The 16846-nt window shown below is 46.0% G+C and overlaps 1 protein-coding gene across 1 annotated transcript in view; it reads right to left on the reverse strand.

Moving 5' to 3' along the window:
- Positions 1-15995, reverse strand: part of SERINC5 (serine incorporator 5) — a 91521-nt gene extending 75526 nt beyond the window's left edge. The window contains exon 1 of the mRNA XM_070411710.1: positions 15830-15995. Coding sequence (XP_070267811.1) covers positions 15830-15856 — 27 coding nt within the window. The 5' untranslated portion in view covers positions 15857-15995. The remainder of the gene's footprint in view (positions 1-15829) is intronic.
- Positions 15996-16846: the final 851 nt, after the last annotated feature.

Here is a 16846-nt window from a genome sequence, read left to right on the forward strand (position 1 = left end):
AATTCTCTCACTTATAAAGCATGCTTTTTCCTAACCTTCCAAACATATAACTTTAGCTTATCTTAAGCACGACCTCTTAATATACTTGTGAGCAACAGTTAAACTTCATCCAAAGTACAGCCTACATCTTTATGCTAAGTTTTGAAAGTCCACGTGTCAAGGTGGTACTGTGGTGGAATCATATGCCTTGCTTATTTGTGTTGTTTTTCATCTCTCTAGCTATGTAACTACTAGAAGTGGGATTCAGACCATTTGGCAGGAGTTCTAAGCTGTATGAAAACATTATCAAGGCCACAGTGGTTCTTATCTGGGCAGCACCATCCCATGCCCCTGGGGCCTTGCAGATTGCTGGCCATGAAGGTGGGGGCAGTGTTTTCAGAGACTGATGAGACCTACTGATACCTGAAGGTTAGCACGCATGCTAACTATCAGCTCTCCCAGGACTCCCGCAGAGGAACAAACTGCCCCATCCAAAACACCAACAGCACTGCCCCGCACACATTCTTCCCAAATGCCACAGCTGAACAAGTGTGTAGCTTTTTCTTTCTCTCTTCTAATAATAAACCTACAGAATAGATGATTCTTAAAAATATTTTTTTTGTTATTGATTTCAAAGAGGAAGAGAGGGAAGGAAGAGAGAGAAATAGAAACATCAATGATGAGAATCATTGATGGGCTGCCTCCTGCACTCCCTTTCCCCCCCTGAAAATCAATCCTGCAACCGGGGAATGTGACCGGCAATGGAAAAGTGACCTCCTGGTTCATAGGTTGACATTCAACCACTGAGCCACACCTGCGGGGCTAGAATACTAGTAGATACTTTTTCTTTTTTTTTTTTTTTTCAGAAGCCCTGGGCTTTGTTTACAGTACCTGATTGTTATTACTCTCAAAGTCTCACAAATATCTGGAAGGGCAATGCTGAGTGGAAGAGAGGAGGGGACATCTCCTTAAAAATCTGGGAATACCCTCAGACTCCCCATAATGAGGGGCAAATGGAATGAAGGCATCAGCCTTCTCCCGCACTCTGGGCCCTGCTTTCTTTCTGCCACACCACAGCAGGAAAACGTTGGAGACTCAGTTCTGCTGAACCTCTTGCTTCCAAGAAAATGCAACCCCATGACAACTCTCATCCCGCCTCTCCCCCCATCATAAGGAAATAATTTAGCGCTTCATGCTTTTCAAAGCCTGCAGCCAGAAGCCACTGCTGGGCATAACAATTTGCATAGAGCGGCTCATTGGTTAACCAGATTTTCCAAATGGCCTAATACCTCTTACTCAGCAACCTGCAACGCTCACAAACGACTTCACTTGGTAAGAAAGCACATTCTTTTAAAACTGCTTTCGGTTAAATCGTTTGATCCACAGGCAGAGCAGAACTTTCTGGAAAAAAACGTTTTTAAGCAATTGCTTGGGAGCTTACCAGAAGAGACAAAAGGTTTAGATTGATTTTATTACAGCAAAATACAGGTTAAAAACACACGATGAGATTTCAACCAAAAGATGAGGTTTAAAATCTGCAGCCATGAGCTTTTTGTTGAACTGCTCTGCAAAGACGGCAGATGTCTTCAGAAAAAGCCCCAATAGCTACCCATTCACTCTCTTGACATTTACCGAGTCAACTGTGTCCTGGGCACTGGGGCTCGGCAAAGGCCAGGGGAGCAGGGTGCCCCCACTACATGCTGATGAGCTGTGGCCTTGGAAGAGGCCCCATCCCTGGGGGCCTGTCTCTTCCTCAATGACAAGGCGGGCGTGCTGCTCCCTGGAGGATCCTTCCAGCTCCAGAAGACCGAGTGACCTCCCAGATTCTCACATTCGCCACCGGAGAATGGCAACCCACCCCAGGAATAAGGTATCACTCCCATCAGAAGCCTCACAGTCAGCAGGGACACTTTCTCTGGCTTACTCCCCACCAAAGACTTCCCAAGATGGTTTAATTTCAAACAGCCTCACCATTATCCTTAAAAACGACATATTTGAGTGTGCTGAAAATTCCAAGATTTGAGCTTCCAGTTGAACTTTCTCTTACCCAGAGGCACAATTCCCCTCTGTCAGCACGTCTCAATTTTCAGTTTGTGGTTTGGGTAGACACAAGAGATCCCCAAACCAGGACCAGCAGCCTCCAATCCAACTATGGGCCTCTAGGGCCCAGGAGCACAGCCTCCAGCCACCATGAGGCTGCCTGCCTCTTCTAACTACCATACAGAACAACTGCAACCTCTCCAACACATGAGCAGAAAAGTCATTTCAGCCTCGGGAGACCCAAAAAAAAAGAGGAATTACACCAGAGCTCCCAAAAATGAGGTAGAGCTGGGAGGTGCTTTTGAAGATAGGAAGTTCCTGTCTCTGGAGTTGTTGGCTTATTATGATATGAGAAATCTGAGAGCAATTGGGTAGCAGGGGCAGAAGATCCTTCCAGAGTTGGTCCCAGGCGGGTGGGGGCAGCTCTGCCCTCACAGCTAACGGGACAGCCTTTCTGAAGGAGGTCTGCAATACCCAGAGCACTGAGCTATTCATCCTACAGTTGGTTCTGCTATGCAGTGCTTGCTCTGAAAACATAAATTTGTTCCAACAGGATTAACATTGAAGGAGTTCAGGCATCTCACCCCAAAATACGCTGCTTTGACATGTTGATTATTTTGACTTAAAAGCATTTGAGAAACAGCAGGTGCAAGGTCACCCTGAGCCCTTTTTCTTCCTGAAAGAAGGAGATACAGCTCCCACATGAAGGGAGCCCTCCTGGTACCAGAAAGAAAGACATTATCAAGGACAAGAAGTTGAGACTAGGAGAATTCTATACAAACAGACCTTGTTAAAATAATTCTTATCTTCCTTTTTCACCTCCCCACATAGTTTAGTCACTTTTCCACAACTGCTTCTTTGTTTAATATAAAAGCAAGTAGGTTTCACCATTTCTTTTGATCTTCATTTCCTAATGAGGGTGCCCAAGTCCCATTAAACTTATAGATTAAATAACTGTATGCTTTTCTCCTGTGGATCTGTCTTTGTCAGTTTAATTTTCAAACCCAGCCAGAGGCCCTAAGAGGGTCAAGGAAAACGTTTTCCTCCCCCTACCATGTTAGGGGACAGTCCGAGCATAACAGGATGTGCCAATTTGTTTGTGAGAAACACTAACTGAAGGCAGAAAACTGCGTCCAGCTGAACTGAGCTGCATGGGAATATGAAATGCACACACCTCAGTTCAACCAGTGTGTTCTGTATGAGTCACTCTGCAGCACATCTGGTGTTACAACTTTCCACCCAATGTCAGATAACCCTCCTTCCACTACTTCACAATTCACAAGCTGCAAAGTCTTCCAACACCCAGTTCTACAAGCAAGTTTCAGGTCTTTTACAAGGTGAAGTGCCAACTTTTTCATGTAAAACTGTAATGCCATTTTTACTAGGTTCCTTTGGTTTTTTAATGTTATTGACAAAGTTTTTGAAAGCTGTGCCCCAACCCCATTTTCCCCACAAAGCCTGTTTTTTTGTGTGTGTGATTTTGCACAGTAAGATTTTTAGGACACATATTCTCTCTATATTATATTATATTATATTATATTATATTATATTATGAGAGAGAGAGAGAGAGAGAGAGAGAGAGAGAGAGAAAGAGAGAGAAATATCAATCAGTTAGTTGCCCTCCTTTGGTGGCCCGACCCAGGATGGAACCCACAGATTTGTGCCCAGACAGGGAGTCAAACCAACAACCTTTCAGTGCACAGAACACTCAACCAACTGAACCGCTCCAGCTGGACTATAACAGACACTTTTAAATGTAAGTTACAGATGGGTTGAAAATTAAAAAGGTAGCAAGGCCACCCGACAAAGACTTGAAGACAAAGAGCATTACCAGAGACCAAAAGGATCATTTTAGAAGAGAACCAATCATTAAGAAGACAGAACAATCCTAAATGAGCTTCAAAATATATTAAACAAAAATTAACATAACTAGTGGGAGAAAAAGACAAAAAGAATCATATTTGGAAAATTTAATACCCTTCTCTCAGTAATTGGCAGAATTAGATATTAACCGCCCCCCCAAAAAAACAGTAATGAAGATTTGAGAAACACCAGCAACCAACTGAACACAATACCCAATTAATTGTAGAATATATGTTCTTTTCAAGGGCACATGGAATATTCACCAAGAAATACCATATTCTGGGCCATAAAACAACAGGCTTAAACAGAGTTAATATATACATAATGTGTTCTCTAATCATCACAAAAGTAAATTAGAACTCAACAGCAAAAATACACCTGGAAAATCCTCCTGCACTCCCCCCACTGGTGATCATGTGCCCTTGACCGGATTCGAATCCGGGACCCTTCAGTCTGCAGGCCAACACTCTGTCCACTGAGCCAAACTGGCTCGGGCTCTATTGATTTTTAGAGAAAGTAGAAGGGAGGAAGAGAGATTAAAAGATAGAAACATCGATGTGAAAGAGACACATGGATTTGTTGCCTCCTGCTCCCGCCTGACCACGGCCAGGGATCGGGCCTACAATGGAGGAAGGTATGTGCCCTTGACCAGAATCAAACCTGGGACCCTTCAATCCTCAGGCCGATGCTCTACCCACTGAGCCACCCTCCTGGTGTCTGCTGCCAGGCAAGGACAGGACAGGCATTTACAATGGCTGGACTGGGGGAGGGAGGTCCACGTTAAGCGACCAGCTGTGTGGGCGTCAAAAGGCAGTCATGGTGGCCTCAGCAGCTTTGACTTCGAGACTTCTGGATTACTGCTACAGTGGTGTATTCTTAAAATCAGGAGTCTCCTGGTTCTTGCTCCTCTAGTTCTTTTATTTCTTAAACAGCTAATTCCCCACATTAAATTCCCTTCTTCTTAAAATAACTAGAGTGGCCTCAGTTTCCTGCATTTGAACCCTGACACACCTGCAATGCCACTGAGTGGAGAAAATAAAATGAAATAAACATTGCTAAAAGAGTCAGGTAAAATAGAGCAGGGAAGCTATTAAAGAAGTGGGGCCTATGAACATCCCAGGCCTCAGTTCTCAGAGCTGCTATTAAGTTGCTGACCTGTTGCTAAACTCAGCTCAAGGCTGAGACATAAACATCCTGGACAACTGCTGCATGGGCATACTAGTATATGCGACTCTACTTCCTTCCTTGTAGTTTTCACCTCTCATTTGCATATTACAACTAACCCATCCTTTTTAACCTAGCCAGCAATCCTTCATTTGCATGGAGGAATTGCACTTGCTATTTTTGCCTTTATAAACCTTGTCTTTCTTTGTTCTATAAGAGCACAATTTAATTTGCTACCTGAATCTGTGCTTCCCAGGTTGCAACTCTTTTTGCTCAAATAAATGATTTATCTTCTTTGCATTCTACATTGGGGTTTGTTTTGTTCTGTTTTGTTTACATCGGGTGTCCTCTGGGGTCTTTCCTGCAGTCATAAAATGCCTTTGAGAAGCTGAGAAAGGGTTAAGGACCTTCTTCCAGAGAAAGGTGTTCAGAATACACCCAGACACAACTGTGTGTGTGTGTGTGTGTGTGTGTGTGTGTGCACTGCAGGGCTGCATGGAACCCCTGGAGCCCATTCCCAGGCACTCAGCGCTCCACATGCTCCCCATGTAGGCTCATTTACTCCCAGGGGAATGTCTCCTCCAAGGGACACTCTGCTTCCTTCCCTTTCCCAGGCATAAAAGGTCCAAAGCTGAGGTACACAAACCTCAATGGGGTCTGCCAAGAAGTTCTGCCCCAGAAGAAATCTTATACTAAGGAAATCCAGCATCAATTGACTAGTTGCTCCGCAGCATAAAAGTCGGCCTCCTGCTGCCTTTGGATTTTATTATGCTAGGCATCCAATGAATATTTATCAATGGACATGTCACTTTAGGGGTTGTTACATGCCTTCCCTCCCCGCCCCCCAAACAGCAAAAGAAATAAGTTGACAATGTCTTAGGATCCTTATGAATAATGCTACCAAACCAAAGAAAACTCATATTCTTAGAGAATGCTATTTTCATTACTATGGTTACAAAACACTGCCATTGTTTCTGAGACCGCCACCAGAGTTCAATGAGCATGGAGTCAAGAACAAAAGACTGAATTCTTCCCCCATTTTGGTGAATCACACACACTAAGGATCAGAACATTAGGGGACTCAGCCCCCATAACATGACTGAGATACAATGAGAACAACAACAAACAGAAAATAAATCCCATAAAGAACTCGTGTAAACAGAAGTCTGATTTTCCATCTCTCCTGGTTATCTTTGCACAAATCAGATCCGAGTGTGTTTTTCCTCCTTTTGTTTTGACTAGACAGTTTTCATGAGGGGAGGGAGAGGAATGCTGTCTAATCGCCATATAGTGTAACCCTACTTCAAACCCACAAATTGTTTCGAAATTTATTCTGTGATAAAAACCCACTCCAAGTTTTTCTGTAACAGCTGCTTTCCTTAAACATTAGCTCAACTGTAATCTCACAAGGCAAACTACATTTGAAAAGCCAAAAGTAAAATCCTGTTTTCTTTAAAATTCAAACAGATGTTTTATGTAATCAAACCAATCAGTATTTGAATTTCCTACACACACATTACAATGACTCTCAAATTATGTCCTAAAACATTTTAAAATACCATTTATACACAAGCTAGAAGATAAGAGGATATCGCCATTAGGAATGTTTTAAAATACATTTAACTAGGGTCACAAAGGTTTACTTTGGACTACCTGGAAAACCTGATCGTGAGGGACAACCAGTGGCTTAGATCCGTAACGATGATAGTGCTCTCAGCATCCAATCTCAACCCTAAATTAGAACTGACAACAGCAATATGTAATGAAAATGTACTGACAATGCTGCTCAAGGCACTGAGAGAACACAGGATCTTTATTTATAATTACAAATTAAAATACGCAAAGCAGCTTTGTCCAAGGATAAAATGGAATTGAGTCCAATGGCTAGTTCTGCTTATGTGATGACTTCCTTTTCAATGCCCAAGTATCATAGATGACTTTGTTAGAGTAGCCAGCTAGAAAGATATGAGCTGGGTAAGGCAGTTAGGGTTTGGAGGGGATAAGTGAGAGTGGAGACAAGCCAAAATGAGACAATGAAGGCAACAGACTCTTATGTGAGGAGATTCAGAGCCCCTCGAGAATGTAGTCTAACCAGTGGCATAACACCTGGATGAAGGAGACATATAGCTTGAAGTTTTGTTTGTTTGTTTGTTTGTTTGAGAAAAAAAGGAGGGGGGGGCTTACTTAGGGACACTCCAGCCTAGCACTTGGTTTGGTTTTGGCCAGCTGAGTTACTCACTCAGTCTATATCTGAGTGTATTCCTTTTCTGCAAATAAATTCTCACCTGCTTTTGCTGCTATTTGTTGTGTCTTGTTTGAATTCGTCCTACAAGAAGACAAGAACTAAGGATGCAGAGTTCTGTCTTGAGCCGGAGGCAACCCTGACCACTGACACACTGGCCAGGTACTCTCTGAAACAGAGCAGACAATGAGGCTTCTACTAGTAAATGAGATTTACATGAAAACACGCGGGGAAACTGAAAAGCTTCCATGGCTCAGAGTTGACTCACTCCTAGATACTCATTATCTGTGGGGAATCTACAGGTTATATTTACACAGAAAATGGGTAGCAGCAAGCCTAGAAAAGAGGGCGTTGCCTTTCAGCTCACCAGTGAGAGATAAGGAGAGATGAGTCAGTGGCTGCCTTCCACTCCCTACAGGTTGTGCCTCCTCAGCCCTCCCAGCAAAGGCATCCCACTCAGATTTGCTGCAGCCCAAAGCCATTTGTCAGCTCCCCAGGTAAAGCTATAAAGCAGCCCAAGAAAACAAACCTGAAAAAAAGCAATCTCTTGAGAACGCTCCACCTAACAGGGCAATGTTCACTCTCTCAAGGTCAGTGACAGACTCAACATTCCAACAACCTGAACTTGGCTAACTACACAAAGACCTCTACAAACCACTCTTTCTGCATCAGCTCAACAGTTCAACACCAGCCGAGTCACCATTGTAGGAGAGCAACTATGTGTGCATTTTGCCTGTTTTATAAAAATGAATAGAAAAATAAAACTGCCAATACTGGTAAGAAGCACAGGACTCAAACTGACTATAATAAAGAGAGATGGGGCACCTTTATACCGAAGGAAAACAGTGACTCAAACACCATCTAGACTTATACTTTCCGTCTAAGTAACTGTAAAGAAAAAGATCAAAGTTGAAATATATTGTCGATGATGACATCTAAAAAGGGTGGAAGTATGTAACCACTATGCTGTATACCTGAAACTAATATAAAATAATATTTAATATCAACTGTAACTGACAAAAATAAAGAGTCACCCTAATATAAACTATGGGCTTTAGTTAAGAATCCTATTAATAAAAGCCTATGTGGTCGTCACGCCCTCACACCATGACACCCTCACGCCACAATGAGTGATCACCAGGAGGCTGCGTGCGCAGCAGGTGCACGCGGGTGGGCGGGGCTGTGTGCACATGCAGGTGGGCGAGGTCTTGATGCTGCGTGCGCAATGCAGAGGCGGGTCCCGGGGCTCGGCATGGCAAGGCCTGGGGGTCCCGTGGCTCTGTGCGGCACAGAGGCGGGACCCCTGGCTCCGACCTACCTCTTTGGGGCAATCCATCAAGGAGCCCCGAATGGGTGGGTGCGGCCACCTCTTTGGGGAGATTGATTGTGGGGCTCCTGCATTGTGAGAGGGGCACAGGCCAGGCTGGGGGACCCCCCCCCCCGAGTGCACGAATTTCATGCACCTGGCCTCTAGTATATCAATATTGCTTTATCAGCTATAACAAATGCACCACACTAAAGCAGGAGGATAATAGGAAAACTGTGTGCTAGGAGGTAGGGACGGGGTATATGGGGGAACTTTACTTCTATGCTCAATTTTTCTGTAAACCTAACTATTATAAAAATAAAGTCTTAATTTTTTTAAAAAAAGGAGGAAGATATAATTAGGTATTTTCTTCATCATTTTTTAGCCTTTTGGGAAATGAAACACACAAACCTATTAACACATAAACCTATAAACTGACTTTCACACATTAAACTTTATATAACACCTCTGGAGAAATTGGTCATGTTTGAAGGGAGAGGGGTACTACCTCACTGTAAGCCCAGAAAACATTAATGGCTGTAAAGGATTGGCTAGTGCATGTTAAAAAATTTCCTTGATCATCCCATAAAAATTCAGCAAAAGGAGCAGGATTGAATGTAGCATCTACAACATAATCCCAATTGTACAAGGTAAGATCATATGTGTTAAATATAATTGCATTATAGAATATAAAACATGGTTCCCTCTGGATGATATGTGATTTTTTTCCCCTTCACAAATAGCCTAAATTGTTCAAAAAAAGCATCAGTCATGGAAAGAGAGAACTTTTTGTTGTGTCCACCCTGAATTCTTTCCAAGAGTGGAAACAACACATAAGATACTGATGACCTAATATTTCCAATCACTATAAACAAAGAGCTATAGGAGGAAAGAGTTTGTAACCAAAAACACAGACAGGGGCTTTACGGAGGCCACAGTGTGTACTCTGTCTAGGAGAGAGGAAATACATACATGCAGTAAGCATGAAACAACTCCAGTGCTTCAGAGGAGCAAGTACGAGGTGGTGTGCACAGGTCTAAGTGCAAGTTCCAGGAGAACTTTCAAAACAAAGGAAAGACCTTGCTGAGCAAATGCTTCTTGAGGCTGGCTGGCCTTAGAAGTAGAGATTTGGGTGTTATAGAGAAGGAAAGACAATTCAGGGAAAGCTTTACTCTTGTGTGGTGTGTAATTTTTAATCTTTAAAGAAGTCTCCATGGATTGTGTGTGTGTGTGTGTGTGTGTGTGTGTGTGTGTATTTTAAGCAACAGTCGAGAGGTGGACAGTTGCCTTGATGAGGAAAACCCATTCCAGCTAACATTTAATAGTAACTCAGGCCACCCTCAAAGCCGTCTCCTGCATGAGCTTCAGGTACCACGAACTTGAATGACCCAGGGTCTGTTAACCAGTGGAATCTTCGAGAACTCTTGGCACATAGCAACTCCGCCCAAACCCCTGCGTGAAGAGACTTGACCAAACTTTACCGTGGCCTCTAGCAGCCTAAGGCTGCATCCTGGGATGACCCAGCCACCTTTTGCCTTTTGAGTTCTTGTCTGGAAAAGCTCGGAGCTGTCAAAAGAAACTTACTGTTTGTTCTAGTCAACACGTAGGGCAGGCCTCCCTTTCTTAAAGCATTTATTAAAAGGGGCTTACAACTGTGACTCCCTCCCTGTCCCTTTGACATGTACGAAATGTATTCCTACAGTGCAGGAGTGCCTTTCTCAAGAACCCAAAAGCCGTGCCTTTGAAATGTAATCATCAAGCGGGTAGGATTAATCTCCCAGTCTCTGTGGAAGGAGAGAATCCTAACTTGCCTGCTAGCAGACACAGCTGGCCTAATCATGTGTACACTGCCCAAGCCTTTGAAACTTCACGCTTCCCTCATACTACTCGAGCCCCCACTTGCTTGTCCTCTGCACTCCCTCATTCTCTCTTTAAAACTCTCAGTCACCTCCATGGAAGTCAAAATGGAGCGAGGCTTTTTCCCCTTCTACCAGTGAATAAAATATGTTTCAGTGCTTTAAAGCCTGGCTTTATTTATCTTGGACAATGGGTAGTCCCAGGTGGCATTTGTGGCTTTGTTAATTAACATAACAAACATTGGAAATGGGCTTTCATTGGGGAAAATCTCAGTGATCAAGTAATATGATCCAACTGGAAATACCTTAGCCTGGGCCAGTGATGGCGAACCTTCTGAGCTCGGCGTGTCAGCATTTTGAAAAACCCTAACTTAACTCTGGTGCTGTGTCACATATAGAAATTTTTTGATATTTGCAACCATAGTAAAACAAGACTTATATTTTTGATATTTATTTTATATATTTAAATGCCATTTAACAAGGAAAAATCAACCAAAAAAACTGAGTTCGCGTGTCACCTCTGACACGCGCGTCATAGGTTCGCCATCACTGGGCCCTGGGCATTCCTATTCTTTCTGAACTGGCTATGAGGGCAGACTGAGTCATCAGCCTGAGAATGGCAGCACGGACTTGATCCGTCCATGTGGTCCTGCTGATTGGCAGTCTCAGTCAAGTTCTCCCACTAGAATGTGTCCCACCTGCCTCAGCTGAACAGGCAACTTGTGTGTCAGTGTACCAAGGAGGGCAAAGGGCTGGGACTTCATGAGGTCTCGGGTCAGGCTGCTGCCTGCCAATTACGTCTGCATGTGTGGCAGAATTTGGTCTGAGACCTGCTTTCTTTATAACTTGGAGCAGGTCATGAGAAAGAAGCTAAACTTCGTCCACCCATAACTACTGGCAACCACCAATATCTAACAAAACAGCCTAATCACTGTGTAAAACTGAGGTAGGTCCACTATCAGCGACAATGAGCAAGTGACACTCATTATCATTTATGTAAACTATAGTAAGAATAATCAGGATAGTAGCCAAGTGCTCCAACTCTCAGGTGGACCGGTGTTCAAGGCTTTGCTCCACCATTAAAAATCAGTCAAGCCAGAACCGGTTTGGCTCAGTGGATAGAGCGTCGGCCTGCGGACTCAAGGGTCCCGGGTTCGATTCCGGTCAAGGGCATGTACCTTGGTTGCGGGCACATCCCCAGTGGGGGGTATGCAGGAGGCAGCTGATCGATGTTTCTCTCTCATCGATGTTTCTAACTCTCTATCCCTCTCCCTTCCTCTCTGTAAAAAATCAATAAAATATATATTAAAAAAAATCGGTCAAGTGAATGTCTTTGTCTTGCTGCAGAAGGAGGCTAATTAAAACATTGCCCACCTTTTAGGTGTGTTGTGAAGAATGAATGACACAATGTAGATAAAAACAGACAGCACACTGCAGGCATGAAATAGACGTAAGCTATTGTTCTTATTACCAATACTGTTTACACTTGGCTAGAGTAAGCCCTGCCAAGCCTTATTCTTGATTTGCCTTGGAAGGACTGTCTAGAATTTCTCAATTATACCTCTCACTTCCCCTATGACAGTATGTACTGTCGTTTTCTGTAGCTAGCTTCCCCCACACTTGCATCCCCCAATTACCCCATAAGTTCCAAGAGAGCAAGCAAGGTCTTGGTTCAACATCCAGTTCCCAGAGGCCTACCTGGGTGCTGGGTACCCAGAACGTGTTGAGTGATCTCTCTCCTCTAATGTCTGCTTCCATTAGCATCCATTAACCAAAAGCCTAATCAAAGCCTAAGTGTATATCAAAGTCAATGAAAAAATAAAATAAGATGATAAATAAAATAAGCCAGGCTGGCATGGCTTAGTGGTTGAGCATCGACCTAGGAACCAGGAGGTCATGGTTTGATTCCTGTCAGGGCACATGCCAGGTTGTGGGCTTGATCCCCAGTGTGAGGCATGCAGAGGCAGCTGATCAATGATTCTCTCTAATCATTGATGTTTCTTTTTTTTTTTTTTAAAGGACAACCTTTGTTTCTACTGTTGAGTAGAACACCATGCTGCATCTTACCAAGTGTTTTCTTTTTTTTTTATTTTTTTTAAAATATATTTTATTGATTTTTTACAGAGAGGAAGGGAGAGAGATAGAGATCTAGAAACATCGATGAGAGAGAAACATCGATCAGCTGCCTCCTGCACATGTCCTACTGGGGATGTGCCCGCAACCCAGGTACATGCCCTTGACCAGAATCGAACCTGGGACCCCCTCAGTCCGCAGGCCGACGCTCTATCCACCGAGCCAAACTGGTTTCGGCCATCATTGATGTTTCTATCTCTCTCTTTCTCCCTTCATCTCTGAAATCAATAAAAATATTTTTTAAATAAATAAATAAGATGAACTGAAGACTATCCAGGACAATGGCCACTAACAAACTAAGATTTGGGGAGTTCCTTACTCTGTGCCAAACCTTGTACTAGAGACTGTTATCACATGAAATCCTCATAACCCTAAGAAGTATTATCACACCCATTCTACAGCTGAGGAAAACTGAGGTTAAAAGGGAATAAGTAACACATGCAGTCACACCAGCCCTCATTGTCCAGACTTCGCAAATCAAACCCAGACTTGAGTCCAAAGCCCAGGCTCTTTTCTGGGTTACACATTGTTCCTGATTTGGATATTTAGTTTTTTATAGGCATCTCAAATGTAGCAAAACCCGGGCCAGTGTGGCTCAGTTGGTTGGAGCATCGTCCCATACACTGAAAGGTGGCGGGTTTGATTCCGTAGGGGTGGGTAGAGGAGGCCACGGATTGATGTTTCTCTCTCTCTTTCCCTCCCTCTCTAAAAATCAAAATAAATAAATAAATAAATAAATAAAAATGTAGCAGAGCCAAAAAAAAACCAACAAAAAACACTATGGGTTTTTCCTGCCAAATGTCCTCTTACCTATCAGCCTCCTATTCATCTCAATAAATGACACCATCATCTATCCAATTACTCAGGCCAAACACCGAATCTCTCATTCCCACGCCGTGCACTCCCCACCACCTGTGATGACCACTGAGGGCAGGGACGTTTATCTGGCTCACTGCCACATCTCCAGCTCCTTGCACATAGCTGGTGCTGCTTACTGTGATATAAAAAGACATATATATTTGGTCTTCATCCCCCATAGGGGAGGCCCAGGACTTGTGAATGGTAGCTGAAATGGGGGTGGGGGATGGAAGGGCCCAGTCCTGTGGAACTAAGCCCTTAACCTGTGGAATACTGACTCCTAATTCCAGATGGTTAGTGTCAGAATTGAATTGAATTGTTGGGCATCCAGTTGGTGTCCAGAGAATTGAGTAATTGGTTGCCTGGGGTAAGTGGGGACCCTATTTATTTATTTATTCATTCATTCATTCATTCATTCATTTTTATTGATTTTTAGAGAGGAAGGGAGAAAGAGAGAAAACACTGATCAGTTGCCTTCCGCATGGGCCCAGAGTGAGAATGGAACTCACAACCTGAGTATGTGTCTTGACCGGGAATCAAACTGCCACCTTTTAGTGTAAGGGGGGGTGGGAGGGGAGGGCATTCCAACCAACCCCATACACTTGATGTCAGAAGTGCTGTGAGTAAAAACAGTTCCTAGGTGCTCAAACAAACAGCTAAGTTTCTACTGGTCTCTGAGTTTTTTAAATGCAAGCTCATTAGTCACTTCATACGAATGAAGTCACAGCGTCATCACCCCCTCACTGCCTTGAGACCCACCGTAGTGATGTCTCAAGCAGTCCCAAGAAAGCAGAAGGTAACTTTTCTGTGATGAATGGCCAGGATTGGGTTCTTTCCAAAGTCCTGACAGGGGGATTTTAGAAAGAAGTCATTAAATTCTGCCACAAGATCAGCTATACCAATAATCCTTTTACAGGGCCCACCTGAGTACTGGTGATAATTTTCAGATCTCTCACTTAGCTACTTGGACTGACAGAAAGATTCACGGGGCTTTCAAAGAACTGGTGGCGATGCCCCCAAAATATCTGCGAAGTAATTACTATGAATGAAAAGTATTGCATCAAATTGGATAGCATCTCAAAACAACAATAAAAGATTCGCAAAGCTTTCTTGAGATTCAGAACATTCAGAAAACAGCTTTTTCAGGTCCACGTTGGTCTGGGAAGCCCCGGAAAAATGGGAAGCATCCTCTCTCTCCTTACATGACTCAGAGCTAGACATTCACCTCACGTTTAAAACCTCAATTTTCTCATCTCTGAACGCCAGCTTGAATGCATGCCAAGTGCAGTATGAGACCTCAAAAACCGAGCCATAACTCCAGGCGCCACTCCAAAGAAGTCGGATTATCGGCCAGTATATAGTACAATTAGAAGGTTTCCGAAACCAGTAACAATTTAACCTCTCCATCACTTAGGGGCTGGCCTCGCTTGTCAAAAGCTGAATGTGTTAGGAAGCAAGAACATCTCTGACCCTGAATGCCCCCAGAGTTAAGATTCTTTTGTGGAAACAACCATGCTAATAATCAGTACGGGCTGGGAGGAGGAAGACCGGCACCGGGAGGGCTTTGCCTATTTCTTTTTTTTCTAACTGCAGGAATGAGCGAGAAATTAACATGAAAGGGCTAAAACCTATTATTCTGCCGTGATGCACTACCGGGAGGAGACGCCTATTCCAAAGGGGCATATGTTTTAAGACACCAGGAGTTTAACAAATGAGAGTTACAAAACAGGCTCGGGCAAGTTCAGTTTCAACCCGGGTGGGGAGGCTCTAGCTCTACCCAGGCAGCCGGGGTGGCGCCCCGCCGGCGTTGGGTCGGGAAACGCAGGAGGCAGGGCTTCGCCTTCCCTGCGCCTAGACCTGAGCGCTGTAGTTCGGAATCCGGGCTTGGGGACGTTCCCGAAGGTACGGAGCCAATGCTCTAGACTGGCAAAATGCCAAACGCAACCTGCATGCGCCCTAGGACCCGAGTTTTGTTCAGAGCTTGGGAAAGGAGATGGTGCCCAAACCCGCGTCTTTCCCTGGGTGAGCTCATTTGTGTCCTGGGAGGAGATGACACCCTCCAGGAGCAATAGGGTTCTTCCTCCAAGCCCTGCCCACCGCTTCCCAGCGAAGTCCTGAGGGCCGGACGGGGAGACCTCGGGGTAGACCCTCGGGCTTCCCCGCGTCCCTGCCCGCCCGCGCGACACTGGGTTTCCCCGCCTGCCCCGCGCCACGCTCAGGCCCGGCGCAGTCACCCAGGCGGCGCGGGGTCTGCCCCGGGCGATCCACCATCCGCACCATGTTCCACCTCGGAGCTCGGGTGCACACCCAGGGAAGCCGGCGCGGTGCCTAGGCTCCCGGCCCCACCGCGCGATCCGTCGACCCCGCGCGGCACCCAGCCCAGCTCACCTGGCCCGCACAGCACTGCGCTGACATCGCGGCGGCCGAGCACCACGGCGCCCTGGCTGGCTCCCAGCTCCCCTCCGACAGTCCTCGCTCCCCGGGCCTCGAGCACCCCTCCGCACACCCTCAAACCTCCACCGCAGGTAGTCCTCCCCCAGCTGTGCGTCAGGTACCAGGGCCCGGGTGAAAACAACCCGTGCAAAACCCACCGCCGCCGCAGGCCCCGCCCCGCCCGCCCCCTCGAGCCCCGCCCCCTATCCGCCCCGCCCCGGCCCGGCCCAGCCCACTCCCGCCCCTTCCCGGGCGTCGGGCGGCGGAGCAGGCTCGGCCTGGGCGAGCACTTCCGCTGGCGTCAGGCCGCTGGCGGCAGCTGTCACTTCCCGGTGTGGCATCAGGCTCCGAAGTCCGCCAACGGGGGGCCGGCGGGCTGTGCGCCCTCGGTTCCCTGGCTCCCGCGAGCGTGCTGGCTGCCGACGCCAACAAAGCAGATTCCCCGGTCCTGAGCTCACCGACGCCGGGGGGACCTCCGGGGCCGGTCCGCGCTCTGCCTCGCGCCTACGGGGATCGCCACGAGACCCCCGTCCCTGAATCCCTCTTCCTTCCTCACTGCCAACTCTCGGGAAAGTCGTCTCTACCCAGGCTTCCTCGGATCCGCACTGGGCTGTGCCGCCCTGATTTCCCGGGCGCTGGGGGGGATCCAGCGAGAGCCCTGGGCTCACACCGCTCGGTATTAGTCTATTGTACAGCCTCTCCTCCCTCATCCTCAGAGAGCGCATCCGCGGCCCAGGGACTCAGTTTGCTTCGCTGTGTTCTCTCACCTGGCCTTTCTAAAAAGGGGGTCCCCAATAATTGCTTGTTGCATTCAGAAAGCAGAGAGGGGTGCCCCTAATTTTTCTCCCTACCCAAATATTCTTCTCCCGGCCACTTCCGCAAGAAGGATTTCTGGCCCTGGCCGGTTTGGCTCAGTGGATAGAGCCTCGGCCTGTGGACTGAAGGGTCCCAGGTTCCGTTCTGGTCAAGGGC

Source organism: Myotis yumanensis, unplaced genomic scaffold (genome assembly GCF_028538775.1).
Source record: "Myotis yumanensis isolate MYYU_CA2020_CCGP unplaced genomic scaffold, mMyoYum1.0.hap1 SCAF_4, whole genome shotgun sequence".
Lineage (NCBI taxonomy): Eukaryota > Metazoa > Chordata > Mammalia > Chiroptera > Vespertilionidae > Myotis > Myotis yumanensis.